The sequence below is a fragment of the Eutrigla gurnardus genome (assembly GCF_963514095.1).
Source record: "Eutrigla gurnardus genome assembly, chromosome: 23".
Lineage (NCBI taxonomy): Eukaryota > Metazoa > Chordata > Actinopteri > Perciformes > Triglidae > Eutrigla > Eutrigla gurnardus.
The window spans coordinates 2157235-2172821 of record NC_139934.1 but is presented as its reverse complement, the minus strand read 5'-3'; the positions used below and the strand labels follow the sequence as shown (position 1 = coordinate 2172821).

General features: G+C 44.0%; 1 protein-coding gene and 1 long non-coding RNA gene across 3 annotated transcripts; both read left to right on the top strand.

The window, feature by feature from the left end:
- The first annotated feature begins 3087 nt into the window (after positions 1-3087).
- LOC311009199 lies at positions 3088-4945 on the top strand. The gene is made up of 3 exons (XR_014596616.1): positions 3088-3405; positions 3607-3705; positions 4573-4945. It is a non-coding gene; the product is annotated as an uncharacterized lncRNA (long non-coding RNA).
- Positions 4946-6762: 1817 nt separating this feature from the next.
- On the top strand, positions 6763-10668 carry LOC311008851 (high affinity immunoglobulin gamma Fc receptor I-like). 2 transcript variants are annotated; one of them, XM_084002774.1, is made up of 6 exons: positions 6763-6828; positions 6954-6989; positions 7626-7889; positions 7973-8212; positions 8296-8436; positions 8549-10668. In XM_084002774.1, the coding sequence occupies exons 1-6, from the start codon at positions 6798-6800 to the stop codon at positions 8656-8658; spliced, it is 822 nt and encodes a 273-aa protein (XP_083858900.1). In that variant the 5' UTR covers positions 6763-6797; the 3' UTR covers positions 8659-10668. The 2 variants fall into 2 exon arrangements, with proteins under 2 accessions (XP_083858900.1, XP_083858901.1); XM_084002775.1 differs by having other exon boundaries at positions 8354-8436; positions 8549-10667.
- The last annotated feature ends 4919 nt before the right edge of the window (positions 10669-15587 follow it).

Below are 15587 nucleotides of genomic sequence, written 5' to 3'. Positions count from 1 at the left end.
TAAGTTTGGCTTTAACCAGGATTCCTGGATGCACATTATGTCTGGTTTTTCCTGTTGGCTATAGATGAACTGTTTAAACTCCTGACCATTTGCAATTAGGCTTCTTGCATTCCACTGAAGGATTATCATTATTATTAATATTACCCAATACATGATGGTTCTTGACTGGCCTGAACACTCAACTCATCTCTTACCTCTTCCCATCTTATCCCCTTCATATCCAGATGATGTACCGCTGCTTTCACTATTATTTGTATTCTTTCTGTTTTAGATTTAACATCTGCGGTCGCATTTATGACTCCTGCTATGAATGTCACCAATCTCTTTTTCTCCATCCATCCATCCATTTTCTTCCGCTTATCCGGGACCGGGTCGCGGGGGCAGCTGCCTGAGCAGGGACGCCCAGACTTCCCTCTCCCCAGACACTTCCCCCAGCTCCTCCGGGAGGACCCCAAGGCGTTCCCAGGCCAGCCGGGTGACATAGTCACTCCAGCGTGTCCTGGGTCTTCCTCGGGGTCTCCTCCCGGTGGGGCATGCCTGGAACACCTCCCGAGGGAGGCGTCCAGGGGGCATCCGATGCAGATGCCCGAGCCACCTCAACTGGCTCCTCTCGATGTGGAGGAGCAGCGGCTCTACTCCGAGCTCCCCCCGTGTGACGGAGCTCCTCACCCTATCTCTAAGGGAGCGCCCCGCCACCCTGCGGAGGAAGCTCATTTCGGCCGCTTGTATCCGGGATCTTATTCTTTCGGTCATGACCCAAAGTTCATGACCATTCTCTTTTTCTCCTCCAACATTTTCTTTTCAACTTCTTGTACAACACTTGTCATCACTTGTTTCTCTCTCTTCTGTTGCATGCCACTGATATTCCCTTGTCCCGCTCTCTTAGCAGCTTCCGCATACGACACTTTTTCATTCACTTTTATCTGTTGCACTGTTATTTCTCTCTTCATAGCCTCACAGCCCCAGTATGCTACGCTATGCTCTCCTCCACAGTTACAGCATTTTGGCCTCACTCCCGTTCCACATTTCCCATATTCATGGTCTCCTCCACACCTTGCACACCTTCTTTTGCCTTTGCACTGGTTAGCTATATGTCCATACTCCTGACAATTGAAGCACCTCATTGGTTTTGGGACGAATTCTCTCACATTGTATTTTACAAATCCAAGATAGAGTTCCCTTGGGATAGTTTTTGTATCAAACTCTACCACTACTGTTTCTGATTCTTTTTTCTCAGGTCCTCTTGTCATTCTTTTAGCATCTTTAACTGTGGTATTTCTCATTTTTAGACTTCCCACTAGATCTTTTATGCTGATACCAAGGGGAACCCCTGTTATCACTCCCTTACATCCATTATTTCTCTGTTCCCCAACTTTCACTGTTTTTGTAACCTTCATTTTTCCTACACTCACCATTTTCCGAGCTTTTCCTACTTGTGTTTCTGTGTTACACCCAATAAGCAGGTTCCCATCTCCTAGCACTTTAGCGTACTTAACTTCTCCTACTTGTGCTCTGATTATTTTTGTGATTTTTAGTGGGTCCATTTTCTTTACCCCCCCTTCTCCCTCAAATCTCACCACTACATTAAGGGATCCCTTCTTCCCACTCCTTACCTCCTCTCCCTGCCCCTCACTCTCTGTGCCTTCCAAACTATCTTTATCTTCCTTCTTTCTCTTTTTCCCACTTGCCCTTCTACACCTTCCTCCTCTCCCTACTTGCTCCCATTCACTACCCCCTTTATCAATCTCATAATCCTCTTCACTCATTTCCATACTGTTATACCTATCTCCGTCCCCCTCCCTTCCCTCCATTTTACACCCACTTACAGAAAGCAGCCCAAGGGTACCGCTACCGGACCTATACAGGCCGTCGGTCGATACCCCCACAATCTACTCTCTGTAAGTTACCTACCTACTTTCAACACTCCAATGACAATGTCCCGCACTCTTGTCAATTCAATTTTCACTCTTAGTTTTCAAGTTTTACCGCTCTTCCACAAAGCACTCTCCGGCTTCAAAAGCCGCAACACCCTCTCTGCACTCAGATCTGCCGCAACCTCCTCTCCTCGGCTTCCTCTTCTTCTTCGTGGGTTTTTTTTGGCGGTTGTCAACCAGCGTTAAGGTGCATGACCGCCACCTACTATGCTGGATATCTGAGTATCGAACCTGTTCTTGTGAATATTTTTGACAGTGCATGATGACATGTTTAACTGACTCTTCTGATCCTATACAACTCTCACATAAACCTGTAGGACGTTTCTTTATTAAATGCAATGTTTTATTAAGTCTTGAATGTCCTACCCTCAATCGTTGCCATTCTTTTATAGTGTTTTTCTTAATTATATCTAATGCTTCTGCTTTGCTAAATGAAATGTTCATTATGTTATCCTGCTTTAGTGACTGTTTTGCCAGTTCCTCTGCTTTTTCATTCCCTGTAATCCCTCTGTGATCCACATAAATGCTACTGTTAGATACCTTCTTTCAAATCTATACATATTTTATATATTTCATGCACAACATCGTGTCTACTGTGAGAGTTGAATGTCTGCAACGCCCCCCCCCCCCCCCCCCCCCCCCCATGCTGCATTCAGGTTGCGGCAGACATCAAGTCAAATCTCATTTTATCACTCGTGACCTTTCAGTTATTTATTTGATGTTTTTATATTTATTAGCGTAATGATAACGTACAAAACAGGATGGGGAATCAATGATACAAAGATGAAACATATTTATTTAACTGTAATTTACTCCTTTTTTTTCTACCTGAACGTAATTTGCTTTAAATTATAAAATATGTAGACTTTTAAATGAGAGGCTAAACGACTTCAGAAACCCAGTTACCGACGATGAGGCGTTCAAAGACCACCAGGAACCCGGATGACTGACAATCTGCAGAGACATTGAACGCTCATTTCCAGTAAATCGGGGGGGTGGTTTGTTTCAAACCACCAGATGGCAGCCTACGTTGTCTACTTGTCCTCAGTCCTGCAGCAACTTCTCAGTTCTAAGTCTTCTAAAGTCAGAATTCAGATTTTTGATTCCCTTTGACTTCTGAAGGAAAACATTTCACTTTGAATTAATGTTTGTTGTATTTTCTGGTTCATTACTGGAGCACATGACAGAACACTCAGTAACAGGTTAGACTTAGAGTGTTACCTTTCAAAATGACCAGCATGAGGTCCATTCAGTGTTCTCCGGAGCTTTGGATCGTATCACATGACCTTCCTCTGCAGGTGACTTTTAGACAGTGAAGTGTCGATAACGATAAAACCTGATTCAAACTTCTGTTCCGTTTCGGTTTCAGCTGCTGGAGTAGAAGTTCCAAATGATGACATCACGGATGACATCACATACAGTGATGTCAAAATATCCCGTAACCTCCAACGGCCAATCAGAGTGAGCAGAGGTAACTGGGATGCAATTCAATTCAAACAACTTTATTAATCCCACGAGGGGCAATGGATCAATATTTCATGATGTCCTTTTCTAAAACTACAAGAACATACGTGTTAACGACTGTAGCAGGAGCGTCACTCATCCTTAGTACTAGTACTCTGTAGTATCAGCTGTACTACCTGCAGTCATGTAGTCTGCGTGTGTTTTCCAGACAGAGATCCGGCTGAAGTCTACGCCGCAGTGAGGCGGGCGGAGGACGTCTGCTATGGACCAATCACCTTCAAAGACGTCAGGTCCAACAGGAGTGGAGGTATGTCAGCTCTTCTTCGTCTCCGTCGTGGACCAACAGTCCAAACATCTGCTGAAACAACCGGAGATTTACTCAAACAAGCAGCAGGACAGTCACTCTGTTGGGGGACTACTTTCAGCGGTGGATTAATCCACATTTCCTGCTCCAGTTAGATGTTTAAATACAAAGCAGAATAGCAATGCACTTGATTCTTTGCTTGATTTCTGCATGCAACAACCAGCAGCGACTTCCTCATGGTTACTGTGAATCTGAACCGCGTTGGCTTCCAGCCAGAGTCTGGTCTGCTTCACAGAAAGGGTGAAGGGAGGCGAAGCTGTTTTAATCGAAGTGAGGAGCGTTGCGGTCGTCCAGTTTCCTGCTTCATATAAATACCCTCCAGTGACGTCGGGTCTTTAGCCATAAACACGACCATAAGATACAACAGAATTCACCTCGAGTTGTCTCTGAAAAATGACAATGTAAGAATAAAACACAGCAGAGTCCAGATACAAGTTTGATACCAGGTGAACTCGATACCATGGAAGACTCACTGAGCTGCAACAAAACAATCAGTGATGTTTGAACCAAATACAACTGCAGCAACGGCAACCGAGGAGGAAAGAAGGCGGTCCTTGTTGCCATGGTGTTCTACCTGGAACCCAATCAGGCTCAGGTTTGGCTCATCAGCTGTAAAACGTCCTCAAAGAGGAGAAACCTCTCCCGGTGCAATGCTAACTTGCTAACTTGCTACCTTGCTATCATGTGATCTTCAAAGGTAATCTGACTGTTAGCTTGCTAGTGTCTTCTTGGTTATAACATATAGATCATAGCATCAGAAATGGAACTTCTTTTTACATTTGGATGATTTGTTTCTCATCTTGTGTCCAGAGTTTCCACCAGAGCCAGAGGTCGTCTACTCGTCACTGAGGTAGACCGGTCCAACCAGTGAAGTCCAGCTGCCATGGAACTGGTCCCTGAACGCCTCACACGTCTGACTTCTCTTTTAATATGTATATGTTTAAGTTAAAATGGGACGCATGCAACCACAGCTACTCAGATTTAGAGCATTGTTTTCTTCCATAAGTGTATTCTAGTGGTCAGGGTTTAAAGATAATAACTAACCTTTTTGTTGTTTGTATTTTATCTGTGAAGTCGCTCCTATTAATAAACTTTGGTGCCACTAACTGTTTTCCTCGTGTGGTTGAGAAGGTTTCACAAAGCTGCTGGATGGGACATTTTACTTGTTCCTGTTGTGGTTAACCGAAACGCCATTCGAGTCTCTAATGCTTGTAAACAGCTTTGATACGGAGCCCGAGCCGGAGTCAGTGGAGATCTACTGTGTTTGACCACATGTCTGCTGCTGGTGAACATACATGTCATTTTGCAGCCTGCAGCTCTTCCCTCCTTTAAATAGTCTGCACACAAACCAGGCTGTTGATGTCCAGCAACACCACACTGAGCATGCAGTGATCAAGCTCCCACGATCCATCCATCCATCCATTGGCTACCGCTTATCCTGTATTCAGGGTCGCGGGTGGGCTGGAGCCGATCCCAGCTATGACTGGGTGAAGGCAGGGTTCACCTGGACAGGTAACCAGTCTATAACAGGGAGACATGTAGAGACAGACAGGTAACCAGTCTATCACAGGGCCAACATATAGAGACAGACAGGTAACCAGTCTATCACAGGGTCGAAAGGTAGAGACAGACAGGTAACCAGTCTATCACAGGGCTGACATGTAGAGACAGACAGGTAACCAGTCTATCACAGGGCCGACATGTAGAGAAAAACAACCATTCACGCTCACATTCACACCTACGGGCAATTTAGAGTCACCAATCAACCTATCGCCATCCTGCATGTCTTTGGACTGTGGGAGGAAGCCGGAGAACCCGGAGAGAACCCACGCTTACACGGGGAGAACATGCAAACTCCACACAGAAGGAACCCAGGCCGACCCGGGAATCGAACCCACGACCCTCTTGCTGTGAGGCGACAGTGCTACCCACTACACCAGCTCCCACGATGCTTTTTTAAAATTGTTTATGACACAATGTATAGATTTTCTTCATGGTCCAGAACCAGAAGCTCATTCCTCATGAATACAGAAATATTTAAAAAATAAAATGCAGCCCTCTCATCGGCTAAAAGAAAGAAAATAACATCTAAAACTTAAGCTTTGTTGACATTAATTGATGATTCATGTCAAAATGCCTAGGGGGTATAATCTAGTACTTTGAATGTCTCTGGGATGTACTAAATGAACCCTGGGGAACCGCTGCACTGTAACCAGAAGATAAAGACGTGAATAATTGGACGGAAACATTTTAAAGTCTGGAAAAAAAACAAAAAGGGTGATTGCCGTGACAATGTGCGCTTAAAACAGCCTCACTCGGGGCACCGATTGTTACTGGAGCTAAGTCCGCACTGCAGTGGGGTTTCACCCTCACGTTGTCCTATCCTAATAAAGACATTGTCTCGTTGAAGCTGAGAGGGACGTCCCTCGATCTGAGTAAACAAGAGGGAACGCCTTTTTCCGTCTTAGACCTAATTTTTACTCACAGCTTTGAGTTTCTGCCTTTCAGGCCTGGCACATCTCCAATGAGCCTACTTAAAAAGGGGACCATGCCTAGACCACGCCCACCAGTCCCCGAGCCGCATCCCACACCGGGCCCACATGGTCCGGTCCACACCCCCAACCTGGTTCACCCCACCCCCCATACAGTGACGTCCGAACAAAGTATGTTCTCAATTAAGAATAATTAAAGACATAGCTCCTTTGTGAATATGAAACTTACCTAATATGATAAAGATATTACATCTGAAGTAGGTGATGACATCTTCAAGATTCTTGTTCTGTATTTATTTATTTTTGTACTGTCCTTTAAAGGTTCCTGACATCAGTCTTTGTGTTTTTCCATCTCAACGCTCTTCTCTTCACTTGCATGTGTTGTTGTTGTACTCAGTACTTCGTTTTTTAAATGCAACCCACCTTCGTTTCTAGAAGGTGTGAGGACAGGAAACCACAACACTGTCAAACGCCATCACAGAGGAAGAGGGCGGGTCTCACCGGAGCGTTCTCATCGACTCGTAGATCTCACGAGTGTTAAGGATGGACGAACCCTCGGTGCTGTGTCTGCTCCGTAAGTACCGCCGTGTCTTTGATGCAACGACATCTAATTCAACGATGCTCATCCTGTTTGACCATCCTGTTTCTATCCTGCATATAAACACCAGCCTGCTCTGTTGTTGTGTCCTTCCTCTTCAGTTCTGGCCTCGCTGCTGAGCTGCTCCACAGGCCGAGGTCAGGAAACGCTCAAAACATTGTTGATTGTCCACAAACCTGAAAATGATACATCTCGACCCCCCGGGGGGCTGGAAGGGGAAATAAGTGCAAAGGGGACCTCAAGGGGAAATCAAAGATGGCGTCATTTCATAGACTGTAAACAAGATGTCGGGGTAGTCGCTGGACCTCACGCTTTGGTCTGTGGACCGCTGCCGTCATCGTACGACGTATTGTTAGGTCGACTGTAGTAAATAAAATACAATAAATGGAGCCGAGAGAGGGCAATATTCAGGAAAAAAAGTTTATAAAAGTAACACATTGGTGAGTTTATTACAGCTATGACAAGTGAAAGCTACCACAACCACCCGATCCGGTTGTTCCGGTTGTAATAAAGTCCCAAATTGACACTTTTATAAACTTTAGTTTCTCTGAATATAGACCTCTCTCGGCTCTGTGTTTTATTTTACAGTGGTCCTCATAAATACCATCGTACCCTCTTATTTTTAAAAATTCTACATGAGCAATTAAAACTATTCCATTAAACTAATCGTTTTCATTGGTTTTGATGCAATGCATGCTGGGAAATATGTATGTTGATGAAAACACCAGGTACACCGGGATCTCACCTGGTCTTGTTTCATCCTCCTCTTCCAGTTCGTCTGACTACGAGTCCCAGCAGCCTCCAGTTCTTCCGCTGGACTTCCTTCTCTCTGAGCTGTGAGGACGACGGGGGTCCAGCTGGACGGATTCTTAGGAGGACAGGGGAAGACAAAACCAGGACTCAGTGTGGAGATCCCTGGGGGAAACCTGCTGGTTCTTCCTGCACCCTCAGCCACATTGTCCAATTGGATAGTGGAGTTTACTGGTGTGAGTCCGGAGACGGAGAAACCAGTAACACCATCAACGTCACCGTCACTGGTAAGATCACACAATCCAAAATAAAAGTCGTCCCGCCAGAGTAAAGGTCTCGTTGTCAGCTGGACTTCTGTGTCTGTGTTGAGGTGGACCGGTGATCCTGCAGAGTCCAGTCCTCCCTGTGATGGAGGGACATGAGGTCACTCTGTCCTGCAGGACAAAGACGACCTCCGACCTCCCAGCTGGTTTCTACAAGGATGGCTCCCTCATCGGGACTGAGCCTACAGGTCACATGACCATCCAGCATGTGTCCAGGTCTGACGAGGGCCTCTACACGTGTACCGTCGGTGACGGAGAGTCTCCGCCCAGCTGGGTCACGGTCACAGGTGAGCAGGTCAAAGGTCATCTTTGAGTCCAGCAGTTCATTCATCCAGATATTCACCTGAAGAGGTGGGATTTCTGTCTGCAGGTAAACCTGCAACTGTGGCCCCGCCCCCTGACTCAGAACCCCACCACCTCGTGTTCAGACTGGTCTACCACCTGGTGGTGTTCTGTCCATACTGCATCTCCACTGTCCTCATGGTGTCTTTATATCGACAGAGAACCACAGGTATCAATCATTCAATTAATCAATCAATTAATCAATCACAGTTATGTAATGTTGACTGTTTTTTGTCATGCTTACCCTTCTTTTAATATTGCTTATCAAACTCCTCTGACAGGAAATCGCCTTCCCGTCTCCGTGGCAACAGCGCCACCCAACGACGGCGAGCAGAGCTCGGCTGATGACTGTGATGACGTTGTGGCGGTCAGCACCGAGCATCACTTCTGAGCTGCAGAGATCAGAGACAGAAGCTGTGTCCTAATTAGGGCCACAGGGCAATCGCACCGAGCACTGGCCCCTACAGCTATGAAATAGCTGAGGGGGACCAGTGCTCGGGGCGAGCAGTCATTGTAGCTTTTCAAACGCCTGCTACTCAGGCATACTTTCACCTAGAAACTCCATTTAAACTTTAAAACGTAGACACAAGTCTTGTGTCCTGGTGTGTCAATCCACGTTTCAATAGGTCATATACTTTCTGATCAATCACTGTTCAATGACCATGATCGTTTTGGGAGAAATCATGAGTTTATAATGGGTGTGTATTGCGCGGAACCTTCTGGGCTAGAGTGGATGACATCATCGCTTAGAGTGTGAGGGCTCCTCGAAATACTTCAGATTTTTTTCCTTTCCAAACTCCTCCCGGCCACGATCTTCAATCTACACACGTGATATTTTCTAATTTTGTAGACAAACTTGTCCTGTCTCTCACAATGTGCTCAAAAACTCTGACATTTACAGAATTTGAACTAGCAACCTCTAAGCGCGGCCATGTCCGTTTTTCTCCCAATTGACTGCAATACAAATTGAGAAGCAGATTTTCAAAGAAACCTGAAATGAGCAGCATTTCTAACTCGCCCTAGCGTCCACATTTCTGACACTAGGAAAAAATAAAAGTCATCAGTGTCTTCAGCAGAGTCTTGTGGCGCTAACGGTGCCAACATTTTGGCGTTAGGAGTTTCGTTGTGAGCGTGGCAAGCTTTTGTTCGGACCCTCCGCGAAGCCGGAATGGAGAGATAGAGAGAGGCAGAGAGAGGTTTGAAGGCAGTCATACACACGCACCAAGGGCCATTGCTATAGAGTGGTGAAGTCCCGCCCCTCCATTTCCGGGACATGGGTCCTCAAAAGCAAAAAAATATCAATGCGATTCAATGGGTAGATACAAATTATTTTCTGGTCCCGTTTGAATTGTGCCATGGATTTCACATATGTTCTTTGTGATATTTAAAGAAAATTTTTCACGCAAAGAAGACGACAATTAAGCGCGAAGAGTTTTGATAAAGTTAGGTTTTGTGTGAGCCGCTTTGTGAACTACAGCTCCTCGCTGTTCTCGTCGCGAATGATATACGTCACCACCCGCCGAGTCCGAAGTCCGCCGAGATGGCTGTTTCTCTGCTCCACTTCACCGCTTTTTTCCAAGGGCAGAATAAAAGTATCGAAAGGGGGGAGAACCACTATAAGTCGGGTCATGTGGAGAGCCTCAACTTCGCCGATGGGGAGGGAAAAGGGCGATGACGTGACGTCACATACGCGACACAACATGTAGTCTTTATCATTGTGTTTTCTCAATGAATTTTAACTGAAGAATTGCACAATAAACGGTCAAACTCTTGACATGGAAAATTATAATTTAAGCCTATAAACAACATTTGTGTAATCCAAGGCATAACGACCGGGGGATCAGATAATAATTATTTTCCGTCCATTGAACACCATTCATTTTTTTCGCTCCGAAAGGACCCATGGCGCCGTTACTTCCTGCTTCCGCTTCGGCACTCTATGGTGACAGCACTGTGGTGCTCTGATCTTCATAACTGACAGCAGGTGTGCTCTGATTGGTGGACAGGAAGGAGCAGTCACTGGGAAATGTAGTTTTTTTGGTCAAACATCTTCTGCTCGGGCATACTTTCACCTAGAAACTCCATTTAAACTTTAAAATGGAGACACAAGTCTGTCTCTCTCTCTCTGTCTCACTCAGAAGTGATAGCAGGTGCGCTCTGATTGGCTGACAGGAGCAGCCAGTGGGAGTTGTAGTTTTTCAAGCAATACATAGTACCTAGTAGTTCTCAGTACTTGAGTCTCAGTAGTACTCGGTAGTACTTGAGTGACAGCTGAGCTCGGTGACTTGTACTGGCAAACACTGTTTGACAATACATAGTACCTAGTAGTTCTCAGTACTTGAGTCTCAGTAGTACTCGGTAGTACTTGGTAGTACTCGGTATTACTTGAGTGACAGCTGAGCTCGGTGACAATACATAGTACCTAGTAGTTCTCAGTACTGAGTTTCAGTAGTACTCGGTAGTACTTGAGTGACAGCTGAGCTCGGTGACATGTACTGGCAAACAGTTGAGTGCGCTGGTAGTTCTCGGTACTTGAGTCTCAGTAGTCTCAGAGTGACAGCTGAGCTCAGTGACATGTATCAAACTCATCAAATACACAATCCAACATCTCCAAGACGCTTTTGTGGACAAGTTGTGACCTGCACATTCACCAAGCTATGTGATAATAGTGTAACGTTACAAGACGGAGCCATTTTAGAGGTAAATTCATGCAAAACTGCTGATGCACGTTCCTTTCAGGGACAGTTTTTCAGCAAGCAGTCTCTGTATTTGCCTCTAAAACAACTGTCTCGTTTGAAATCTCTCTCTCTCTCTCTCTCTCTCTCTCTCTCTATATATATATATATACACATACATACATACACACACACATACACATATATACATATATATATATAACTGTAATAAAATGTATAAAATACATTAATCTGCCAACAGTGAAAACCATGCTCACATGTTTATTGTCAGTAACAATAATCACAATGATTCAACTTTTCAGTGGAATTTGTTTTTTTATTTGTTTTTTAAGAATGTGAAAAAATAAAAATATTCTGATAGATACATGACAGCTTTGAAAGACATGAAGAAGAGTTCTGTACAGACACGAGCATTATTGATTATAATAAAGACATTTATTTTGTTATCATTTTTTGGCTCTAAAAGTATATGTTTTCATCTTAACACAAGAAACTGTGCAACAGGTTTTGGATTTACATTATTATTACAGCTCATTCTGTCTTTTAAATTATTTTACTATACAATTTTACAGTTCATTGGTATTGGTGCAAAGCAATTAAATCAGTGTCTTTAGACTTTAATAAACAGTGTGCTGGGGCATGGCAGTGATAGTAGTCACAGTGTTTGATCCAGGTGATCATGGTGATCTATGGTCCAGTGAACTACCAGTGCCAGGCAGAGGTCAGTGTAACGGTAAGGCCTACATGATCAATAGTGTTAAAGTAAATAGAGCGTTAGTACAATAATCCCATCTTTTGCAGAAAAACAGATAAGATTCTCAAAGCCGGAAACAATCATTTTCACAGACCTTTCCCTGAGAGTTGTGAAAATAGTTTTGTCCAATCGTTCTAACTTTTATACAAATGTTTGTAGTCAGTAGTCAGCCGGCAGGATGGGGATCACCGGAACGTTTCCATCATCCTGTTGTTAAAATAAGTTGCCATTTAGCTTTTCAAACATTTTCACTGCCGTCAGGAACATTTAAATAAAAATACATCGATTTGATCCTGTTGAGACATTTATGTTAAATGTTGTTATTGGCAAATTAATGATCATTTATGGACAAAAATTGGCAAATATCCACAGGAGGCCTGTGGTATCCTTAAAGGGCAAATATAAATATATATTGTGACGCACTCAGGAGTGGTTAGCGTGGTCACCAGACTGAAAATAATAAATGCACTGTCCACAACAAAACCAAATGAAATACAAAAGATTATTGACAGTTTGTGGGCGTGAGAGGGGAAGGTAAGCAGCAGTGTTAAGTCCGTAATCCAGTAGAATCGTCGTTGTCCAGAAGCAGGGTCTAGTACACCGGGGCGGGTTCTCAGGTAGATCAGGGCGAGGCAGGCGGGGGGGGGGTTAGTCAGGCAGGCAAGGGTCATACACGAAGCGGGTTCTCAGACGTTCCAGGGCAGTGGCACACAGCAGCAGGGCCGCCCCTGCCTACACGCAGAACACGCACAGTGCGTAGGGCCCCACGATCCAATAGGGGCCCCGTTTTGCACAAAGGATGCGCATATGCACAGCCGTGGTGCGTGCTACTAGATCAGCAGTCAGCGCGAGACAGGAGAAGAGAGAGAAGAAGAGACCTTTTTTTTTTTTTTTTTTAAACTGACATCGCACGCGCCGTCACTGCAATGATTGACAGCAATCGATCTGACCAATCACTGGTCAGATGCACATACGCTGCAGGCACTTGCCGTTAACGCCGTTAATTAACAACGCCGTTGATGTCCGTTAATTAATGGTACTAACGGCCCAGCACTAGTAAAAATGTAAAACTTTGTGGCATAAGCAAGCACTAAACCTCCATGCACAGCACAGCTGCTGCTGCTAGTCGGGAGGTAGCAGGAGAGATGCTAGCCTCCAGTCCATTTAGCTAGAGTCTAGATGTGGACTGCGGTCTGGAGATGAAAGTAATTTTCCAGCGGCCCGAACCATTTATTAAATGTCTTGTTAACACCTTTGTCTGCATATGCATTCACCTCTGTTGAAAGGCAGTGGTAAATGTATCAGTTGTTGGTCGTATCTTCGGCTAAAGTTTATAATCTATTTTATCACCACACAAGGATTTGGCTAATGTTATTTTAATGGATGTAAAATGTCGCCATCTGTTGGTGAATTTAATCTATGACAGGCAGCTTTGGAGGAGATATTAGAGATAAATATTTATAGAAATGAGTGTATTTGATACTTTTGTTGGCAGATGGAACTAAATTTGAATGTTGCTACATTTTTTAAATATCAGTCAGTTTGGTACTGAATTAGTATGTTCTAATGATGTTCTAGTATGTTGGTCCAATAATGTAAGACAGGAAATAAATGAGCTGTCATATTTCAGAAAGTAGTGGAGCTGTGCATAAAGCCCATTCAGTGTGAATTTAGGTTTATATTTGTGTTCTTTGTTCATACTAATAAAGGTTGTCAAGTTCAATGGCATTTCATTATACTGTCGTTTTGTAACTAATATACATTTGGGATTTGGTAGGGTTGGGTGGCGGTGGGGGGGGGGGGGCCCGAAGAAATGTTTTCGCTTAGGGCCCCATTTTGGTCAGGGGCAGCCCTGATCTGTACATCGGGAAGAAGTGGAACAAACACTTAGTTGTGTGTCTATCTGCACCTTTGTGCATGTTTGTAAATCAACAAGAAATTGTGATAATACTAGCAGAAGAATAAATATGAGCGATATGGAGTGATATATTACGGAAGCGCATTGCATTCACTGGATAAAAAAAAAATTAGACGCCTTATCTCGTAATTACGAGAAAAGATCTCATAATTACGAGATCAGGATCTCGTAATTATGAGAAAAGATAAAAGATAGTCTTCTCTCAGTGGCAATGATGGCGCTATCGCAGTTAATCTGCTATTACCACCTTCTCGGCTTGAAATACTGGGAAATTTTGAGGTTTCTGGAAATGAGGATGGTTTCAATATCAGTATGTCAACACTGCGCACGCATCTCAAGACGTTGGGATTCCTGATCTCATAATCACGAGATGTTTTCTCATAATTACGAGATCCTGATCTCATAATTACGAGATCTTTTCTCGTAATTACGAGATAAGGCGTCTAATTTTTTTTTGAATCCAGTGAATGCAATGCGCTTCCGTACTCCACAGACTTCATCAGCTCATAATTCAAATTGTCCTAAGAACTCGTTAATGGCTAATAAAAGTTAATAACGCTAATATCTGTGTTCTTGCCATAAAAAGTGGAATTAACCTTACCTTGTCTTGTTGCATTCGGTCAATATTTTCCTCTGCAACACCTCGCTTTCGAAGAAAATCCCATAGACCACTGTCATGCGACGTTTGCCCTGCCATCTCCTCGGTTTCCTGAAAATACATATGTTTTGCTGCCTTATCAGAATCGTCAGTCTCCTTGTTAGCTAGCTAGGCTACCCGTATGCTAGCTTAACAACCATGCATGTCAGCCATATCGTTTCTGTTGCCACGGTAACGACGTCACATGGCAAAACGTAACAAAGCCACTGTCGTAAATAAACTAAGTTTTAATTTACTGATATTATAATAGACATACATTTACCTCTTCGTGGATGTGCAGTTAGTGGTTCTGAGTGAAGCGGTGGCCAATGTGGCAAGGTTCCTGATCTCGTAATTACGAGATCCTGAAAAAAAAAAAGCAAGCAGGGTCTCAATTAACTGGCTCATTTAAAATTAGTGATCAATACATGTTTTTTAATACATTTTCTGAATGTTTTATTGAGTCATTGACCAAATAAGTTCATTACCGTCACACATTTTCAGTTGATGATAACTGAATATGTATGGAAGTTAGACCTTTTATTTTTTTCATGCATGTTTTATTTATAGTTCAGAATAGACACATACAGTAATTTTAGTTATTATTGTAATAAATTTTGTGGTCTAAGATGTTTAGAGTAGCGTCAAGCTGCCACCACCTTTGTTAACCCGGTCTGGTCCGGTATTAGAGGTCAGAGAGCACCCGACACAGACAGATATGTATAAGAATAGACAATCTTTATTTCCAATTAATTTTTAGGTTAGGGACGTCTGCACCCAGCAGACCAATGAGGGCAGCTCCAGCAGGTCAGGCAGGTACTCCACCATCCGGGACACCAACACTGCACACAAGAGAACACACCCAAAAAGGGGACACTGCACACAAATCACTGCACAGCAACCAGAACAGGTATCACACTACACACCAGGGGAGCTCAAAAGCACACTGGCTCCTTGGAGACCATTACAACATAACGGGTCAAACCCCACTCTTAACACTAGGGGGAGGTAGAGTGCTACAAGAGTAATGGGCTGCCCTTAACGAGGCCACTGGCACACTGACGTCAGTTCATTAAAAACCTTTTAAAAAGGAAATCATATAACACTCGGACATTAACTGACAAGACTACAAGTAAGTTTATATGGAGATCATTAAAATAAAGGACTTATCCTGTCCCGGTCTGGTGACGAGACCCCCCCGTGGGGTCTAGGCAGGGCCGGTTTTTGCTATGGGCAATGTGGGCGACCGCCCAGGGCGCAATCTATGTGAGGGCGCACGAGCGAGCGCCCTCCAAAAATAAATAAATAAATAAAA

Bases quoted from the DNA above. Each gene is read 5' to 3' on its own strand.
- LOC311008851 (XM_084002774.1), top strand. From the start codon at position 6,798: ATGGACGAACCCTCGGTGCTGTGTCTGCTCC. The intron at 7,890-7,972 runs GTAAGATCACAC...GTCTGTGTTGAG, and splicing joins CATCAACGTCACCGTCACTG to GTGGACCGGTGATCCTGCAG. The intron at 8,213-8,295 runs GTGAGCAGGTCA...TTCTGTCTGCAG, and splicing joins CAGCTGGGTCACGGTCACAG to GTAAACCTGCAACTGTGGCC.